This window comes from Chlorocebus sabaeus, chromosome 12 (assembly GCF_047675955.1).
Source record: "Chlorocebus sabaeus isolate Y175 chromosome 12, mChlSab1.0.hap1, whole genome shotgun sequence".
In the NCBI taxonomy this organism is placed as follows: Eukaryota; Metazoa; Chordata; class Mammalia; order Primates; family Cercopithecidae; genus Chlorocebus; species Chlorocebus sabaeus.
This window is the reverse complement of record NC_132915.1, coordinates 5,611,207-5,633,138: the sequence shown is the minus strand read 5'-3', so window position 1 is coordinate 5,633,138 and position 21,932 is coordinate 5,611,207. Positions and strand designations below refer to the sequence as shown.

The 21,932-nt window shown below is 39.0% G+C and overlaps 2 protein-coding genes across 3 annotated transcripts in view; one reads left to right on the top strand and one right to left on the bottom strand.

Moving 5' to 3' along the window:
* CENPP (centromere protein P) overlaps positions 1–21,932 on the top strand; it is a 269,089-nt gene that overhangs the window by 178,203 nt on the left and 68,954 nt on the right. The window lies entirely within an intron of this gene.
* ECM2 (extracellular matrix protein 2) overlaps positions 1–21,932 on the bottom strand; it is a 41,386-nt gene that overhangs the window by 18,218 nt on the left and 1,236 nt on the right. Inside the window, exons 2-4 of one of the 2 annotated variants that reach the window (XM_007969742.3) lie at positions 9,123–9,441; positions 4,269–4,457; positions 1,214–1,786 (exon numbers count right to left, since the gene is read on the bottom strand). In XM_007969742.3, the coding sequence (XP_007967933.2) occupies positions 1,214–1,786; positions 4,269–4,457; positions 9,123–9,414 (1,054 nt within the window). In that variant the 5' untranslated portion in view covers positions 9,415–9,441. The remainder of the gene's footprint in view (positions 1–1,213; positions 1,787–4,268; positions 4,458–9,122; positions 9,442–21,932) is intronic. The other variant, XM_007969743.3, reaches the window with a different exon arrangement.

The window sequence follows — 21,932 nt, the reverse complement described above, 5'->3', positions numbered from 1 at the left end:
TATTTACCATATCAGCCGTCCCACTCCTGGGCATTGCCCTAGAGAAATGAAGACTTAGGTCCACACAAACATTTGTACGTGGATGTTTATAGCAACGTTATACATAATCACCCCAAACTGGAAACAACTCAGATGACGTATACCTAGTAGGAAACCATGGCCCATCCACATGATGGAACACTACTTGGCAGAAGAGAGGAATGAACTACTGATATACAAAACAAAATGCGTGGCTCTCAAAAACATTAGAAACCAGACTGAAAGGGCTATGTATTGTATGATTCCATTCATGTGACACTCTGGAAAAGGCAAAACTGTAGAGACAGAAAACAGATCAGTGTTCTGTGGTAGCCAGTGACTAGTGGAGGGGGAAACAAGGAATTTTGGGGAGTGATAGAATGTCCTATATCTTACTTTTGGTGGTGGCTACATGACTATGTGCTTTTGTCAAAACTCAGAACTTATGTACTAAAAATAAGTTACTACATATAAATTATACCTCATTAAAGCTGATTTTTAAGAGCCATCAGTAGGAAATCATCATTTGATTTGGAGGAGTTTGCTTTATACCTGACTGCTATTCTGCAGTAAATAGCTATCTCTTCTGCAAAGTTTATATATTTGAAGATTATGAAATTAGTCTATTCAGGATCAATTTTTAGGATGAAATTAAAATATAATCTTCACAGAGCAATGAGAATCGTTCTTTTTTTTTTTTTTTTAAGAGACAGGGTCTCACTCTGTTGCCTAGACTGGTCTCAAACTACTGGGCTGAAGCCATTCCCCCACCTCAACCTCCTGAGTAGCTGGGACTACAGGTGTATACAACTGCACATGCCTAAGAGTCATTTACTTTTTTTTTTTTTTTTTTTTTTGAGATGGAGTCTCACTCAATTGCCCAGGCTAGAGTACAGTGGTTCAATCTCAGCTCACTGCAACCTCCGCCTCCTGGATTCAAATGATTCTCCTGCCTCAGCCTTCTGAGGAGCTGGGATTACATGCATGCCCTACCACACCCGGCTAATTTTTGTATTTTTGGTAGAGATGGGGTTTCACCATATTGTCCAGGCTGGTCTCGAACCCCTGACCTCAGGTGATCTGGCCACCTCAGCCTCTCAAAGTGCTGAGATTACAGGCGTGAGCCACCATGCCCGGCTGCTAAGAGTCATTTACTTTTAAAGCACAAAATAAAGCAGAAGTCAACATCTCTTACCAGTGAGCTCCAGACTGGTTATCTGTGGTGCTGTTAGTGGTGGTATCTGGGTGAGCATGGCGTTGATGCAGCTGATGGTCCTGTAGGACAGAGAGCACCCACTTGGCAGGCGCAGTGTGCCTCTGGGAGGAGCAGGAAGTGGAGATCGAGAGGGCATTCGGAACATATCTCCTCTTACCGGGTCCTCCTCGTCTTCCTCCTCCTCCTCATCCTCCTCTTCTTCCTCACCCTCCTCTTCCTCCTCCTCCTCCCTTCCTTGGCGTTGCTGCTGGTGTGCCAGCCTCCTCTCCTCTCCAGGCCTCTGCTTTCTGTCTCCTCCTCTGCTGTCCCCCTCACTATAAAGTTGCCTCTGATTTCTAGATTCAGGGGTCTCTCTCTTTTGCTCTGTATCTTCTTTCATTGCTTCATCCTCCTCAGATTGAAGTGCTTCTTTTCTTACTATTTGGTCCATTCCCACCTGAGGAGGTGGCAGTTGCTTATGAAGTAAATTGGTAGGTTCTCTTTGTTCTGAAGAATCACCAGAAAATTCATTTCTATCATTTAATGCTATACCACTGAGTAGAGAATAGGAGACTAATGACCACACAAGGATGAGGTAGCAGAGATAAGTTGATGATATTAATAAAAGAAAAAATCATAACAAAAATGAGATTAGTAAATATTATTCCCTCCAAGTATTTGAGTGCAATTTAAAGATGAAATGCACCTTGAAATTTTTGCTTAAAAAGTTTTAATAGTCACTTTATTTCTATTTTGTAAGGTCTCTTACATTTTTTTCACCTGTGGGCCTTAATACTAATTTTTATATTAAATAACTTAATGCTTATTTTTGCTAACATATCATGCTACCTGGTGACTAAGGAGGGAATAATATTGCCACATGAGGCAAAATGATAAGCAATCCTGTTGTGAGATTGTGTTATAATCAGATGTGATACCTTTATAATAGATACTGTTCTGTTCACTAGGGCTGTTGCTAATGTGAGAATTTGTAGACTGTTTACCAGACATTAAAAAAGTGAAAAAGGTGTGTATTTTACTTGCTTATAGCAGTGAAACCAACTTTTTTGTTTATAGATTTGCCATTATTTTTGTCCCTGGCATCCTAGCGTCATCCTCTGAAATTCAGAATTATAGAGAGAAAGTTTTCCTCCTTCTCTCTCCCAGATTCTATACTTAAATCATCTTTACTACCTGAGACTTACAAATGACATTCTGGACTTAAGTGATGTTGCTTTAACTTAGACATATGCACAGGAGTGCTGTTTATCCTTCCATGATGGTGGGAGTAGAATAAATGATAGTAGACAGTGAATCTACATTTATATTCAGCTGTTAAATCTTTGGCAGAAAGTGGGGAAGACAAGACAAAGACTAGATTCAAATTCACTCTCTGAGTAAACAGTTCTAGGAAGAACTGATTTCACAGTGCGTAATTTTTTTTTTTTTTCCCCGAGACAGAGTCTTGCTCTGTCACCCAGGCTGGAATGCAGTGGCATGATCTCGGCTCACTTCACCCTCTGCCTCCTGGTTCAAGCAATTCTCCTGCCTCAACCTCCCAAGTAGCTGGGATTACAGGCACCCCATCACTATGCCAAGCTAATTTTTGTATTTTTAGTAGAGATGGGGTTTCCCCGTGTTGACTAGGCTGGTCTCGAACACGTGACCCATTGTGATCCTCCCGCCTCAACTTCCAAGTGCTGGGATTACAGGGGTGACCTACTGTACCCAGCCAGAGTGCATACATTTTCTTTCATCAGGATTTATAAATTTACTTAATCATCTGCCTACTCTTATTTAATACTATATATAAACTACTTCCGAAAAGAACTCAGGAAATATAATTATTTGGAGAAATTACTTGAGATATCAATTCAGTATGTATTATAAAGTCTGTGAGTTTTTTCACATCTCTAGCAAAACATGCAGAAGGAGAATAGGAAAAAGTTAGTAAAAGGAAACTAAAGCTATCATATTGAAACATTTAAAATCCTTCCTGTATGTCCAAGTTTATTTTTCCAAAATAACTACATTTCAAGAATACTCCAAGTCTTTTGAAAAAATGTCTGAGAATTTGTGACTCTTACTTTGTAAACCTTGTATTTATTTCACTCCAAGGAATCCATTTCATTGAACACTTTTTTCCTAACTCTTTTTAAACGTTAGTGAAATATTTGGTAGTATAAAGCAAAACACAATTTCTAAATAGTCAAAAGTTTTTCCTGGCAGGAGACTTTTGTAGACACATACCCTGTGATCATCTGTGTGCATGGGAGCAATCTATCTCGGTTACAGACAAGAGAAGATGTCCCTATCCCTTCCCAGCCAAGTATTTAACAAGTGTTTATTTGCTTATTTTCATAAGGTGTTGGTTAGGCTTTTCTCAGAGGAGACTGGGCCTCCCGGGAAGGGTCCCTCATTCAGTCAGGTATGAGCCTCATTGGAGAAGGGGTCCACGAGCAGCCAACAAAACCCGTGCTGTGATCTCCTGCACACAGAAGGGCCACGTGAGAAAATCATGCTTCAGGCTGCACTTCTGCATTTTCCTGGGATTATCCAAGCAGTGATGTGGGTTCCTGTGCTGCCTTTGAGTGGCTGGGTATAGCCAGAGGGATGGGGCTTTATTCTCTTTAGAGTAAAATCACTCTTCCTTTGTTTACCCTGGCTTCAAGGTGATAAAGCCATGTTGGGGTGGATTAAGTGGGATAATGCACACATAGACCAAAGCAGAGCCCTTAACTCAGTAAGAATTCAGGGTCTGTTAGTTGTAGAAATTCTGTTACCGTATCTCTAAAGCTGAGAGTCAAATGTGGAATGTAATTTCATCCAAGTTTACTGAATCTGATAGAGCTAGAACTAGAAAACCACCGTCTATTATTTATATCCCCTACCATGCATTTTCCCAGATATTTTCTATGTTAATCAACATTCTGCCAATATTTTAAGTACTCAGATGACTAACGTATCATAATTTTAATCTAAAATTAGTAACAAAAACAAATGGAAGTTAAAGATCAATCACACACTGATATTTTGCTTAGCTAAATCTCTATACCAGTAGCAGAGCAGACAGGGCAGCATTCCCCTTCAGGTATAACTGTCTGGGGGCACCTCTGGGGATGGCACACGGTTTCATCACAAAGCACTCTTCCATCTGAGCAGAGGCAGGTCGTGCAGGGCTCAGGGGACCACACAGCGTTGTTGTACATGGTTATGCCTTTTACCAAACAGTGTCCCTTCTTTCCTAGAAGAAAACAAAAGCACACATTTAAATTTCTTATGTGGTTACCAGCAACTGTGAATGGAAGTAAACACAATGTGAAGTCAGACTGCTCTAACCACACAAGAGTAGAATTCTGCGTGCATTCCTGTGTAGGGTAAAAATGTCGTATAGACAAGAAATGCTGAAATGCTTTTCCCAGGCTCTCCTCTCAGCCCCTTCACTTAGGCTCTAAGAGTGAACTCCTCATGGTAACTTGGGGCTGAACTGCGCTCCCATTTTGTATCCATCAGGATAGATTAAATTATACAACAGCAACAAACAATCCCCAAATCTCAGTTATTTTTCATTTATACTTTATGTGTAATGTGGGGACACAGGGGCTCAGCTCATCATATTCACTCAGGATTCATCTATAAGCAGGCTGTCCTGATCACTGCGATAGTGGGAATGTGAGGTTACAAATCACACTTGAACTCTAAAAGTGCCTAATTATACTGACTAATGCAAATCGTATGGCCACACCAAACTTCCCAAGCCACCAGCCAATCCAGTTCCGTCATGTGACCAGAGAGCTGAGCTAGCACTAATGACAAGCTCACAGCCCACCCTTGATGTGCACATGGGAGTAGGTGAAACCAGACAGCATGCTTCTATGGTGCTTCTCAGTGAGACACTGAGCTATCTCTTTTATGGTTTATTATGCTATTGAAATATGATTCACATACTATAATATTCACCCTTTTAAAGTGTATAATACTGTCTGGGCGCGGTGGCTCATGCCTGTAATCCCAACACTTTGGGAGGCTGAGGCGGGTGGATCACTTGAGACCAAGAGTTTGAGACCAGCCTGGGCAACATGGTGAAACCCCATCTCCTCTAAAAATACAAAAATTAGCCGAGTGTGGTGGCACATGCCTGAAGTTCCAGCTATTCCGAAAGCTGAGGCATGAGAATCACTTGAACCCAGGAGGTGAAGGTTGCAGTGAGCCAAGATCATTCCACTGCATTCCAGCCTGGGCGACAGAGCAAGACTCTGTCTCTAAATAAATAAATAAACAAATAAAGTGCATGATGCAGTGCATATATTCATTTTCCTAAATACAAGATTGCAGATATGTGGATAAGTGTATCAGCTAAGCAGATCATTAGAAAGCTGAGGAGAATATTAGGGGGGATGTTTTTCTTCCAGCCCAGGTGTCATTCCAGATAACTTTCCTCCATCTGAGCCACTGTCCCCAAGTTCCACCCCCAAATGAGCCTCTCACATTAGTCCCCTTCTTTCCCCGACCACTAACTCAGCCCAATTCAGGCCCTACCCATCTCTCATTTGGATACTTGCAATAGGCTAATCCCACCTACCCAGTTCCTCCTCTGAACAAAAATACACGTATGAGTTTCTTCCGGGTTATCAAAGGCACTACACCCTATCAAAATGTCCATGGCCAATTTTTTGCAGAAATGGAAAGGCTGATCCTTAAATTCGTATGGAACTATAGGGGATCCCAAATAACCAAAGCAATCTTGAGAAAAAAGAACAAAGTTGGAGATCTCACACTTCCAGATTTCAAAAAGCTCACTATAAAGGCACGATAATCAGCTTTGGTCAGTGTGATACTAGTATAAGGATAGACATATAGGCCAGTGGAACATTGAAAGTCGGACATACATCTGTGAACAACTGATTTTCAAGAAAGGTGTCAAGACCATTCAGTGGAGGAAAGAACAATCTTCAACAACTGGTGCTGGCACAACACCAGCAAAAGAATGAAGCTGAATCCCTGCCTTTCACCAAATACAAACATTAGCTCAAAATGGATCAAAGACCTAATATATCTTATATTTAGACCTTTGCTCTAAATACAACACTCTTAGAAAAATCCATCGGGGTAAATCTTTATAACCTCATATTTGGCAGTGGATTCTTAGATATGACACCTAAAGAAAAAGATAAATTAGACTTTATCAAAATTAAAAATTTGGTGCATCAAAGGACATTGTTAAGAAAGTGAAAGGACAGTGTACACAATGGGAGAAAATATGTGAAATCATGTATCTGATAAGGTCCTGATATCCAGAATATTCATAAAGAACTTTTATAACTGAATTACAGAAAGGCAATGCAATTAAAAAATGGGCAAAACTTGCCCAATACAGTGGCTGTCGCCTGTTAATTCCAGCACTTTGGGAGGCCAAGGAGGGAAGATTTCTTGAGGCCAGGAATTTGACACCAGCCTGGACAACATAATGGGATGCTGTCTCTACAAAAAACGTTAAAAAGTTAGCCAGGTGTGGTGGTGCATTCTTGTAGTCCCAGCTACTTGGGAAGCTGAGGCAAAGGATCACTGAAGCCCAGGAGTTCAAGACTGCAGTGAGCTATGATTGTACCACTGTATTCCAGCCTGGGCAGCAGAGCAAGACCCCATCTCTTGAGAAAGAAATAGGCATAGGAGTTGAATATGCAGATAGACAACATGCACATAAAAAGATGCTTAACATCATTAGTTGTTAGGGAAATGCAAATCAAAAGCACAATGAGATACCACTTCATAAAAGAACAGCTATAATTAAAAATAAATCATTGTTGGCAGGAATGTAGAGAAACTGGAATCCTCTTCCATTGCTGGCGGATATATAACAGTGTAGCCACTTTGGAAAACATTTGGCAGTTCGTCAATAAATTAAGTATAGAATTACCAAATGGCTCAAGAGTTCCCCTCCCAGTATATACCCAAAGGAATTGAAAATAGATGTTGAAATAAAATTTACATTAATGCTCATAGCTGTGCTATTCGTGATAGCCAAAAGGTGGAAACAGCCCAGATGTTCATCAACTGATAAACAATATGGATAAACAAATATGGTATAGCCATAAAATGGAATATTATTCAGCCATAAAAAGGAATGAAGTTCTGATACAGGCTAATCATAGATGAACTTTAAAAACATTATACTAAGGAAAGAAGTTATATACACAAGGCCACATATTGTGTGATTCCATTTACATGAAATTTCCAGAATAGGCAAATTCATAGACACAGAATAGATTAGTGGTTGCCAAGGGCTGGGAGTGGGGAGAAATGAAGAGTTTAGGTACAGAGTTTCCTTTTGGTGGGATGAAAATGTTCAGAAACAAGATAGTAGTGATGGTTGCACAATATTGTGACAGTAAATGCTATTGAATTGTACGCTTTAAAATGGATGAAATGGTAAATTTTGTGTTATGTGTGGTGATACAATCAAAAAGTACTGTAAAATCGCTGGAAAATATTTTTGGACAATTTGGAAATGCTTAGTATATATCTTCTGTACTTTTATGTATATATGCTTACATATAAAAACTTTTTTTTACACAACTTTGGGATCACGTTATGAATACTTCTTTTTCGGCCTTTTTGTTTTCCATTATTATAGCTTAGCTATCTTTCCACTTAACTAAAAATATTGGCCTCATCATTCTTTAGCAGTTATGAGTACATTATTATTACAATTTTTTTAAGTTGATTTCTCTTCCTTTCTTTTCCCAATCACGTTGTAAGTGTGGCTTAAATTGCCTATTTTCAGGATAATTGTATATTATTTCTGTTAAATTCATAGAAATAACTAATGAAGAAGCATTTAGCTGTATTGAGACAATATATGAAATACTGGCCACAGAACATTATATGGTGATATTTTCTGTTATTCTTTTGAAAGCTTTATTTAATGGTAACATGCCTATAATACTTTTTTCTTCCAAACTTGGAAAAATGTAAACCATTTAATACTAGTTTTAAAAAATGCCTAATTGAAATCTTTAGCAGAATTTTTAGTCGCTTAAATCTTTAAAAAATCAGTGGTTTAACCCATATAAAATGAATTCAGTGGCTTTAATTCTATTTGTGGTTGAAGATTTTTGGTTGAAAATATGTAATAGCCATATGTTCACAGAATCATCTGAATAATTTATTTCTGTATTCTAGATGATCTATTGTTATAAATGGAAAAGCAGTTTATAAATGTTTATGTATGTTATCTATGTTAGGATTACAACTATTTAAAATATATGCATAGTAAACATACTGGAAAGAAATAAACCAAAATGATAACTATGATTTTGTAAATATAGTGGTAGGATAGGTAACTTTTGTCTAATAATTTTGTATTATAAATATGTTCCTTAAGTTGCTTTTGGTTTTTGGGGGATTTTTTGTTTTGTTTTGTTTTGTTTTTAATCTCGAGACCGAGTCTTGCTCTGTCGCCCAGGCTGGAGTGCAGTGGCGTTATCTCTGCTCACTGCAACCTCCGCCTCCCAGGTTCAAGCGATTCTCCTGCCTCAGCCTCCCAAGTAGCTGGGATTACAGGCACACGCCACCACACCTAGCTAATTTTTTGTATTTTTGGTAGAGATGGGGTTTCACCATGTTGGCCAGGCTGGTCTCAAACTCCTGACCTCGTGATCTGTCCACCTCAGCCTCCCAAAATGCTTGGATTACAGGTGTGAGCCACTGCACCCGGCCCCATTTTTAAAAATTATTTTAAAATGTATGTTTGTAGATTAAACCAAAAAGTAGTATAATAACCTGGATTTTTCTTTAGAAGATTATCTTCATGGAGATGTTCTCCCTCTCTCCCCCTCTCCTTCTCTTTCCCCACACCATCTCTCACCCTCCTCCCTCCTTGTGTCTCTCTCTCATACTGTTCTCTTACCTGGTAACACATTATAACTTGATTCTACTCCAGGAAAACTTGAAAAAGATTCAAACTTTTCCTCCATGCCATAATCAAAGTTAACAACAGGAAATCTTGCTACTGGTGTAAAAATTGTTGTTTGCGGAATTCCAAGCTGTCTGTTTGATCTGTGCTTGTGCGAGGTTGAACTTTTCCTCGGCCTTCTGTGATAGATCTTCCTCCTTTGCTTCCTAGGAATTTCTTCATTTTGTCCAAAGTCAGTTTGAAAAATGATAAGCAGAAAAAAACAAAACAAAACTGCAATCTTCATGTTTGATTTTTTTTCACCGGCCAATTTCTAGAATGAAACAATATTTCAGAGTTAGTGGTGACTAAATTTTTACCTCTGAAAATCGGCTTATATATTTGCTTGTATGCCTCACTAGGCAAGTCTTTGAGAAATTACACTTATGATATATGGGCTATATGCTATAGTATTATTGCCAAATCATAATTTGGAATTTTTCTATCAGAATCAAAAAACTTTTTTTTTTTTTTTTTTTTCATAGAGACGGGGTTTTGCTCCATCACCCAGGCTGGAGTGCGGTGGTTCAGTCATGACTCACTGCAGCCTTGAACTCCTAGGCTCAAGCAGTCTTCCTGCATTGGCCTCCCCAAGTGCTGGGATTACAGCATGAGTCACCTCGCCTGGCCAGAACTTTTTTGTATCTTACCTTTATCTTTAGACCAGGAATTAGAAACCTTTTTCTATAAAGGGCCGGATAGTAAATATTTGAGGCGTCATAGGCTACACCTTCTCTGTCATAACTATTCAGCTCTGTCATTGTAGCATGAAAGCAGCCATAGACATATGTTGGGGACCAGCCTCAACACCACCCATAGGGTACCCAAAGCCCAGTGGCGACAAAGGAAGAGAAGAGACAGGTTAAAAGTTCATAAAGGTGGGAGCCAGGAGGCCAGTTGCAAAATGGGGGCTGCAAAAGGCCCAGAGTTCTGATCTCCACACTATTTGTTGAGTACAATCACTTAGATCTAAGAAGCAGATGTTTAGGGCGAAACAGTGAAAGGGAGGCAGTGTGTCATAGGCGTAATCTATAGCAATAGCAGTTTAAATGAATCTCCTTTGTGCTTAAATAGCATATCTTTAACTTATTGGGGAGTAGCTAATGGGAGCGGGCTTAACTAGGAGCCTGTATGTCTGTCCACATTTCAGTGTTTCAAAGGAGTGTCTTTCTCCTTTAGCACAGTGTTTATAGATAAGAGAGCAGGTTGCGCTCAGAGCATGGGGACATAATGGCGATAAGAAGGCTTTCCTCCTCAGAGACCTCTTGTGGCTTTCCACAACTTATTGTCCCATATTTTTATGGCCCGTTTATGCAGGCACCCCATAAGCCTTTTTCCCAACAACAATATATAAACAAATGAGCGTGGATGTGTTCCAGGGAAACTCTCATTACCAGTAAAGGTGGTGGATCAGACATGGCCCCCTCTCTGGGCCCTGCTGTTCTGCAGGTTTTCAAAGATTACTTGGGAGATTTCTCTCCACCTGTTTGCTAAGACGTTCTATGACTAATGTAATCCACAACCCATTTTCCTAGCCGTTCTGTTTTGTGCTTTTATTCTCTAGCTTTAGAATTGTCTGGGGGGAAGGGCATGATGATACCATATAAAAATAACGGTCAGCAGCATCAGTTATAAGGAGGTAAGAGTCAGGAAGAGTAACTCTTTAATTAGCTGGTCTCAGGGTTAGTACAGGGCCTTGCACATGGTAAAGCTGAAAAACATTTAAGAAATGAATATTTAGGCACTCTTGGTACAGTAGTAGCATTGTGGTCAGACAGACTGGCGCAATTCCTGTGAAGTCTGGTGGCCAGGGACAAGAGAAACCTTCACCAAGGTGTTGCAGCAGCTGTCATCAAAGGATTCACTCAGCCAATCTCTCTTGGCCTAAAGTTAGTCCTACAAAGGAAGGTTGGCAGTTTTGACTGCCTCTCAGAATTCTACAGCTACGAAACACACACATACACACACACACACCTACACCCCTTGCAGCTTTCCTCCTGCTCTCTCCTCAGGTCCACTCACTGTCGGTGTTCCCCAAGATGAAGAGCCTTCTTTACACAGCCCAGTATGGAGGAGAAACTAAAACCCCAGGTATCATAAGAACCCAGATCACAACAGATTTGCCGCTCTTATCTTTTTAATGGGAATTTAAAGTATTTAGTGAGTCTAGAAGGTTAATGTAACTAACTTGCTCAGTGATTAAATTTATTTCAATTCTCACAGGCATACCTTGGTCTCCTTCACCAACCAGAACAAAACTGTGATGGGAAGGAATGGTAAAACATTCAAGGTGATGTTACATACAGAGATTAATACCCTAAACTGCAAAGGAGAGGCACTGAAGGATTAAGGGATAAGAAGTGGCCATAGACTGCTAAACCAGTCGTCTTGTTGGAACCTTAGAAAATACCTGAGAGGCCAGGCACTGTGGCTTCTGCCTGTAATCCCTGCCCTATAGGAGGCCGAAACCAAGGTGGGAGGATTGCTTGAGGCCAGGAGTTTAAGACCAGAGTAAGGAACATAGCAAGACCTTATCTCAACTAAAACATAAAAACTTAGCTGGGCATGGTGGTACATGCCTGTAGTCCTAGCTACTCAGAGGCTGAGGCAGGAGGCTCACTTGAGCCCAGAAGTTCAAGGTTGCAGTGAGCAGCGATTACAGCACTGTACTCCAGCCTGGGTAACAGAGCAGAGACAGACTCTGTCTCAAAAACAAAACAAAACAAAAAACCTGAGAGACGACCCTACAAGCATTTGACTCAATCTTTCTGTCTGACCACTTGACCAAAGAAAGTACAGTCATATACCACATAATGACTTTTTTGTCAGTGACAGATTGCGTATACCATGATGGTCCCAAAAGATTATAATGGAGCTGAAAAATTCTTATTGCCTAGAGATGTCACAGCATCATAACATATTACTCATGTGTTTGTGGTGATGCTGGTATAAACAAACCTACTGCACTGCCAGTCATATAAAAATACAGCACAGGCTGGGCGCGGTGGCTCAAGCCTGTAATCCCAGCACTTTGGGAGGCCAAGGTGGGTAGATCACTTGAGGTCAGGAGTTCGAGACCAGCCCAGCCAACATGGTGAAACCCTGTCTCCACTAAAAATACAAAATTGGCTGAGTGCGGTGGTGCACGCCTGTAATCCCAGCAACTCAGGAGGCTGAGACAGGAGAATCACTTAAACCCAGGAGGCGGAGGTTGCACTGAGTAGCTAGGACTACAGGCATGCACCACCATGCCCGGGAGTGCAGAGAGACTCCGTCTCAAAAAAAAAAGAAAAAAGTACAGCACATACAATTATGTACAGTACATCATACTTTAATATATGGCTATATTACTGGTTTACGTATTTACTATATTTATCAGTTTTAGAGTACATTCCTTCTACCTATTTTAAAAAAAAAACATTAACTGTGCAACAGCCTGAGGTGGTTCCTTCAGGAGGTATTTCAGAAGAAGGCATTATCATGAGTGTTGTTACCCATGAAGACCTTCCAGTGGGACAAGATGTGGAGGTGGAAGATACTGATGATCCAGACCTGATGCAGGCCTAGGCTAATGCATGTTTGCCTGTTTTTAACAAAAACAGTTAACAAAAAAGTTAAAATATAAAAATAGAAAAAAAGCTTATAGAATTATGCTACAAAGAAAATATTTTTGTACAACTATACAATGTATTTGTGTTTTAAGCCAAGTGTTATTAAGAAGGAATTTTTTTAAATTCTTGAAACAAATTAAGATGAAAACAGCACACCAAAACCTATGGGATACAGCAAAAGCAGTACTAAGAGGGAAGTTTACAGCAATAAACACCTACATCAACAAGTAGAAAAACTTTATATAAACAACCTAATAATGCATCTTAAAGAACTAGAAAAGCAAGAGCAAACCAAACCCAAAATTAGTTGCAAAAAAGAAATATTAAAGATCAGAACAGAAACCAAAAAAACTGTAGAAAAGATGAATGAAATGAAAAGTTTTCTGAAACGATTTAAAAAATCAAGAAGCCTTTAGACAAAGAAAAAAAAGAGAGGAATGCTATTACAAAAGTCAGTTTTTAAAAAAATAAAAAGTATATAAAGTTAAATTACAATAAGCTAAGGCTAATTTATTGAAGAAATAAACTTTTTTATAAATTTAGTAGAGTTTTAGTGTACATTGTTTATAAAATCTACAGTAGTATATAGTAATGTCCTAGGCCTTCACACTCACTCACTGACTCACCAGTGTGACTTCCAGTCCTCCAAGCTCCATTCATGGTAAGTACTCTATATAGTATACCTTTTTAAAATTCTTTTAGACCATATTCTAACCATACCTTTCCTATATTTAGATATGTTTATTTTTTATTTATTTATTTAGAGACAGGGTGTGGCTCTGCCACCCAGGCTGGAGTACAGTGGCGCCATCTCAGCTCACTACAACCTCCGCTTCCTGGGCTCAAGCCAGTCTCACACCTCGGCCTCCCAAGTAGCTGGGACTGCAGGCGCATGCTACCATGCCCAGCTGATTTTTATATTTTTTTTGTAGAGACAGGATCTCACTATGTTGCCCAGGCAGGTCTCAAACTCCTGAGCTCAAGTGATTCACCCACCTCAGCCTCACAAAATGCTAGGATTACAGGCATGAGCCCCCGCACCTGGCTTTAGATATGTTTAGATACACAAATTCCATTCTGTTCCAGTTGCCTACAGTTTTTAGTACAGTCGCGGGCTGTACAGGTTTGTAGCCTAGGAGCAATAGGCTCTATCATATAGCCTAGGTGTATAGTAGGTTGTCCCATCTAGGTTCGTGTAAGTACACTTTATGATGTACAACAACAAAATCATCTAACATCACATTTCTCAGAATGCATCCCTGTCGCTAAGTGACATATGACTGTAATTTGTTGATATGCAGATTCTTAGAAGTCCGCTTCACAACCTAAGACAAGCTGTGGAAATTCCAAGCGTATCTAAATTGAAAACCATGAGCATGAGCTCAGGGTAATGCATGCCTTCCTCAAGCCACAGTGTCTACCCACCCAAATGTTTAGGAAATGCAGGGTCATCCGTGCTAAGTCTTGGCAAATATTGTGATTGTTTCTTAGTAGAAACCTATAATGGTATTAGCAAACATGTGGCTGCCATCCTGGGTCCTTGACCTAGGTACAAATGTCACTAACTGACCCATTTTTGACATTCTGCATACAGTGTATCACCTGAAGGCCAAGAAAATGAGCATGGTTTTGTGGAGATCACCTTCCCTGTATTGCCATAACAACATTCCTACTAGTTTGACAACTGGTAACCAGAGTGGCTCCATGAAGTAGAATGATACTCTAGGAAGCGACCATGATGTAATTTCACAGACTTTTGGAGAGTCTGTGAAGCTACATCATGATCACTTCCTAGAGAATCGTTCAGCCATTACACCAGTATTATGACAAAACTTATCAAATCTGACTCCCAGTCAACATGGAGTAATAGGGACCACGTATACCTTCCCACCTGAAACAACTTAAAAGTAGAACAATATATATGAAGCATTTTCCAAATATTAAACAAAGAGCAGTCCAGGTCAGTGATCCCTGAGAGGGGATGCAAATCAAATGCCCAGAGAGACCTGTGACTGACCTGCTTCCTCCCTCAAGGGAGTTGCAGGGAGGGGAACACAGGCAGAGTCCAGCAGTCTGCCTGAGTTGAAAAAATAGAGTTGGAAATCTGAGGACACCAAAGAGACTAGTGTTCCTAGGGCAGAGTACAAAGAGGTGAGAGCTAACCCAGAGAAACCCTTCCAGAGATGTGAAGTCTTCCACTGAATACTGGATAGCACATATATGTAAGTAAACTATTAATACTTGAGACTGGGAAAAGAACTAACCTAAAGGACAAAGCGGTGGGTGGGGGGGGGGGGGAAATGGTCTCTGGAGCTTAAAAAGACCAGGAAGAGTTTGTCTTCCACCAGTCAGAGTGGAAAACCTTACAATTTACAGGGCATCTGGTAGAGTACTCAGAAGAGCATTAGCTCAGTAGAGGAAAATAATTAGCCCTAGGCTAAAGGCTGCTGTAATCTCATTTGATAAAGCTTAAAAGCAAGCCTTTCTGAAAGAACTAAACTGTGTACAGTAACTTGACAGTGTCTCAGAGAACCCAACAAATGTTTTAGGATCCAATGTAAATTTACCAGGTACACAAAGAATCAGGGAAAGTTGACCCCTAATGGGAAAAAGCAGTTTATTGAAACCAATTCAGAAATGACAGTGCTGATATACTAATTAGGTCTTTAAAAATCACTATACCTATATTCTATATGTTCAAGAAGGTAGAGGAAAGATTAACCATGTAATGTAGAAACATAGAAGATATTTTTTTTAAAAATCAAACTTTTAAAGATGAAAACTACAATGTGAGAGAGAAAAAAATACATGACAAGGGATGAATAGCAGATTAGACATTACCAAAAATAATTGGTGAACTTGTTTTCAAAAACTGCAAAAAGAAATAGACAAATCTACAATTATCATCCAAAATTTCAACACTTTTATCCCAAATATTAGTTTCAAAAATAGTAGACAGATTACAAATTAAATTGAGATGCCTCTACATATCTGTTAAATGTCTAAAACCCAAAACACTGGCAACACCCAGTGCTGGTGAGTGTGTGGAGCAACTGTAAGTCTCATTCAGTGCTGGTGGGAATGCAAAATGCTACAGCCACTTTGGAAGACACTTTGGCAGTTTCTTATAAAACTAAACACTCTTGCCATACAACCCAGCAATCGTGCCCCTTGGTATTTATCCAAATAAGATGAAAATCTATGTCCACACAAAAACCTGCACACAGATATGTATAGCAGCTTTTTTCATAATTGCCAAAACTTAGAAACAAGCAACATGTTCTTCAGTAGGTGAATGGATAAACAAACTGTGGTATATTCAGACAATGGAACATTATTCAACACCGAAAAGAAATGAGCCATGAAAAAACATGGAGGAACCTTAAATGCATATAATATATAACTAAATGAAATAAGCAAACCTGAGATGGCATATGTATGATTTCAACTCTATGACATTCTAGAAAGGGCAAAACTATGCAAACTATAAAAGAATAGTGGATTTGGGGTAGGGAGGGATGAACAGGTGGAACACAGAGGATTCTTAGGGCAGTGAAACTCTTCTAATACAATATAGTCAGCCCTTTATATCACAGGTTTTGCATCTGTGGATTCAACCAACCATGAGTGAAAAATGTAGTTTGGCCTGTGTAGCATTTGTGCTGAACATATGCAGACTTTTTTTTCTTGTCATCGTCCCCTAAATGATACAGCGTAACAACTACTTACATAGCCTTTACAGTGTATTAGGTGTAAGTAATCTAGAGATTATTTAAAGTATACAGGAGGATATGTGTGTATTATATGCAAATACTATACCATTTTACTTAAGGAACTTGAGCAGCCTCAGATTTTGGTATCCTTGAGGGATCCTGGAACCAGTCCCCCAAGGATACTAAGGGACAACAGTACTATAAAGGTGGGTACATGTCATTAAAGATTTGTCAAAACCCAAGAATACAGAGTAACAAGAGTGAACCCTAACGTAAACTGTGGACCTGTGGGTGGTAATGATATGTCAGCATAGATTTATCCATGGTGTGAGATTTCGATAGTGGGGGAAAAGCACATATGAGAACTGTACTTTCCACTTAGTTTGCTCTGAATCTAAAAAGGCTCTGAAAAAAAGTCTGTTAAAAAAAATTAGTAGTCATTTTATGCCAAGAAAAAGTAATTAATATTTTTTAATTAGTAGATAGAATATCAGTCAGGATTTTAAAGACTTTAATACTATCAACCTATTTGTCCAAATTGTCCTAATAATTTTGCCTTGTTTGTCCTAATGATTGTAGGTATGTACAAATTTAGAGTCGTTATATCTTTCTGGTGCATTTATCAGTAGGTAGATACTTTCAGTGTCTCTGGGAGTGCTTTTGCTGTAAGATCTACTTTGTCTAATATTAATGTAGTTGCATTTTTTTTCTTTTTTGACTTTTTCGATTTAGAAGGGTTGTATGCAGGTTTGTTACCTGAGTATGTTATGTGATACTGAAGTTTGAGATATGAATGATCCCATCACTCAGGCACTGAGCATAGCACCCAACAGTTTTTCAATCCTTGTTCCTCTCCCTGCCTTCCTCCCATGTCTATTGTTGCCATCTTTATGTCCATGAGAACCCAATGTTTAGTTCCTACTTATAAGGGAGAACATGTGGTCTTTGGTTTTCTGCTCCTGCATGTAGTTACTTTCTTTTGGTTAATGTCTGCAAAATATATGTTTTGCTTTCAGCCTTTCTGTGTTTTTGTATTGTCAGTATACCTCCTATTAGTGGCATTTTAATTCAGTTTAACAATTTTTGTCTTGAATTGAAACATTTAGGCTGTTTATATTTAATGTAAAATTTAATATGTTTGAGTTGAAATATACTTTATATTTGCTTTTTATTTGTCCTACATATTCTATGTTCCTTTTTCTGTTTTCTTTCTTTGTAATTGGTTACTTGGTTTTTATGATTTCATTAGTAATTATACACTTTTTTTTTTTTTTTTTTTTTTTGAGACGGAGTCTCACTTTTTCACCCAGGCCAGACTGCAGTGGCGCTATCTCGGCTCACTGCAAGCTCTGCCTCCCAGGTTCATGCCATTCTCCTGCCTCAGCCTCCCGAGTAGCTGGGACTACAGGCGCCTGCCGCCACGCCTGGCTAATTTTTTGTATTTTTAGTAAAGACGGAGTTTCACCATGTTAGCCAGGATGGTCTCGATCTCCTGAGCTCGTGATCCACCTGCCTCAGCCTCCCGAAGTGCTGGGATTACAGGCGTGAGCCACCACGCCCGGCCAGTTATACACTTTTTATCATTCTCTTCTTTGTAGAGATTACCACATACATCCTTGACTTATCAAAGTCCTAATATAAATTAGTACCTTTACCTCTTCCTGGACAATACAAGAACCAGGATGAACTTCAACTCCATTTACGCCATCCCAGTATATATTCTATTTCAGTTCTGTGTTTTAATTATATATGTATTTTTAAACCCTCAAAATATTATTATTATTTTGTCAAAGTTCATTTAGATAAGATTTTTCATCCTCATCACTGTTAACATTTTGCGCCAGAGGCCGGGCACGGTGGCTCATGCCTGTAATCCCAGCACTTTGGGAGGCCGAGGCGGGCGGATCACAAGGTCAAGAGATCGAGACCATCCTGGCTAACACATGAAACCCTGTCTCTACTAAAAATACAAAAAATTAGCTGGGTGTGGTGGCGGGTGCGTGTAGTCCCAGCTATTCAGGTGGCTGAGGTAGAATTGCTTGAACCCGAGAGGCGGAGGTTGCAGCGAGCTGAGATCACGCCACTGCACTCCAGCCTAGGTGACAGAGCAAGACTCAGTCTCAAAATAAAAAAAAAGAAACAAAAAATTTGCGCCAGATAATTCTTTTTTTGTGGGGAGCTGCCCTGTATATTATAGGCTATTTATCAGCAATCCGTGGCCTCTGCCCACTAGTTGCCATTAGTACCTTCCTCCTAGTTGTGACAACCAAAAATATTTCCAGGCATTACCAAATGTAACCTGTGCCTCAGTTGAGAATCACTTGTTTAGATTTACCTAAACATTTATCATTTTATTTTCCTTCGTTCCTTCCTAATCTCCATTCTTCTATTAGGATTATTTTCTTATTGACTGAAGAACACCTTCTAGTAATTCCTTTTGTGCACATGTGTTGATCAGTTCTTTTTGTTTACCTGAAAGGACGTATGTGTTAGATATACATTCTGGGTTGACTACTGTTTGCTTTCAGCCTTTTGAAGATACGGTTGATTTTTACCCCCCACACTTTCATTTGCTTCCTAGCTTCCAGTATTTTATTGTTGCCTTCTTCCCACCTACTTTTCTTTTTCTTTTTTTATTTAATTTAATTTTTATTTATTGATTGATTTTTTTTTTTTTTTTTGAGATGAGGTCTCACTAAACAGGCTGACCTTGAACTCCTTAGGCTAAAGCGATCCACCTGGCTCAGTCTTTCGAGTGGCTGGGACTATGGGCGTGAATTACCACACCCGGCTTGAAGATGCAATTTCTATGTCTTCTTTTTTCTATTGTTTCTTTTGAGAAATCATCTCTCCATCTAATTTTTTCACCTTTAAAAGTAATTTTTTTTTACTCTCGCTGTTTTTAAGATATTCTCATTGTCTTTAGTTTTCAGCTGTTTCACTCTGTGTACAAAGATAGAATTTTCGTGTTTTTAGCCTGTTAGGCACTTCTTGAATTTGTGGCCTGATGTTGTTCATCACATTTGGAAACTTCTCAGCCCTTAACTGTATAAATAGTACATTCTCTTTTCCGTTTTTTCATTCTTTCTATAACTACAGGTACTTCGTTATTAGCTTCCTCGTTGTCTTTAATGTCACTTTCCCCCCATTTGTATTTTTTGTTCTTCTATCACTTCAATGATTCATCCTGGTTATTCTCTGAACTGATCTTCCAGTTCATTGATACTCTCTTCATGTGTGATTTATCTGCTATTAAACCTATCCATTGACTTCCTTGTTCTTTTATTGTATTTTCTAGTTTTCAAGTTTTCAGTATGTTCTTTTTATTTCCAATTCTTTGTTAAAAATTTTAATCTCATCTTTTATTTCTTTAAACATATTAAAAATATTTGTTTTAAAGTCTGTATCTGAAGACTAGGTTTTCTGGATCCTCTATGTGTCTATTTCGGTTGTCTCTTATTTCTTTAGGTTTTTAGCCATGTGTTGTCTCTTCATATACCTGATGACCTTTGATGGAGTGCCGAATGTTGTATATGAAAATACTTGAGGATTTGCATCTGTTTCAGGCATAAGGTTAAGTACATTATGAATCGAATATTGAGTGATTTGAAGCTGGGCTTCACCATATCCAATTAATAATTATGCTTTGGGCTGGGTGCAGTGGCTCACGCCTGTAATCCCAGCACTTTGGGAGGCCAAGGCGGGCAGATCACAAGGTCAGGAGTTCGAGACCAGCCTAGCCAATATGGTGAAACCCCGTCTCTATTAAAAATACAAAAAAAATTAGCTGGGCATAGTGGCACGTGCCTGTAGTCCCAGATACTCAGGAGGCTGAGGCAGGAGAATCACTTGAACCTGGGAAGTAGAGGTTGCAGTGAGCCGAGATCACACCACTGCACTCCAGCCTGGGTGACAGAGCGAGACTCCGTCTCAAATATATATATATATATATATATATATATATATATATATATATATATGCGTGCATGCTTTGGGTCCACTTAACTTTTCCTACCATCCCCCACTGCTTGTTTGCCTCCATTTTGTTTGTTTCTCTCTGTCCTCCTGAGGCTATTTTAAAGGTCTACTAATCTTCTCAACCACCTCTTCTGGGATCCAGATGCTTCTAGAAGAAAAACTGTTCTAAACCTCTCTGGGTTTCAGTCCTATCCCAAATATTGACCCTGTTGTTTTTCTCACCCTTTCTGGTTATTCTCAGCAGGTCTAATGATCTGACTTGCCTTGTCTGCCATTATCAGAAGGAGAAGCTCCCTCAGATTCCTTTTATTTCTTGCAGAAATATATCCTCTTTTTCTCAGAGAATGTTGTAAGTTGTAAAATTTTGTGCTCTTATTAAAGATCGGAAAATAACGTTGTTTAATTGGAAACAGAATTATGGTTTCAAAATCATTCTAATCATTTTTCTTTAATACCTTGTAGATATTTGTCCATTATTTTCTTATATTTAGTGTTGCTGAGGAGAAATTTGACTTGAATCTGTTTCTCATCCCTTTGTAAGAAATTTTTTTTTCTTTCTATAGAAATTTTTTTCAAATTTTCAACATATCTTTGATATTTGGAAGTTTTACCTTGCTAAAAGAATGGAATGTACCTTGGTATAGGTTGTTATTGTTGTTAAATGTATCCTTCTTGGGATCTTTTAAACCAAAAACTTCTTTCTTTCCTATACAAGCTGTCTTCAACTCTGTTTTCTCTCATGACTGTTCAAGGGTACATTTTCCCTCTTTAAATTCATTCCCATCTTCTCTTTGTCTGTGAAGGACTCCTCAGAGTGTCTGTCCCACCAGGGGCTGCCCATTTTACTTCCTAGTGTAGCTGTATATTCGTGTATTTATTTGTTTGTAATATATCTTGTATTGTTTCAAGGGATTTGGTGAGAGGGGAAGAGGGCACAAGGTCAGCTCAGTCTCCCCTCTTGAATCTCAGTAGTTCTTTTTATAATTTCATCTGCCAGAATCATCTTCCTCTAGCCAGGTTTCACTTAGTTAGTTCATAGCCTGACTTTTGCCACATCACCTTTGTTCAACAAATGGCAGTCTCTAAAGTATCTTCATGTCAGCATATAACCTTTCTTCAGTATATATATACATTAATTGCTGCAGTCATTTGAAAACCATTACTATAGGTCATTGAAATGACCTGTATTTCATAGGTCATTTGAACAACTTTTTGCAATCTACTTTAGTTTTAGAAAAATTAACGTGCAGCATGTAAAGAAGGACCAAATCCATTAGCTGATTGGCACCTGAAATCATAAAAGTCAATTCAGAGAGCAAAGTAGTGTGTTGGAAGGGAATAACAACAGCAGCAGGGAAAGCAATACGAAAACCTGAACTGAGAGACAAAGTGAAACTAGAATTTGCTGAGTGACTGGGCATGTGGGCTCCGATGGATATCATAAGTGCTCTGCAATGCATGAA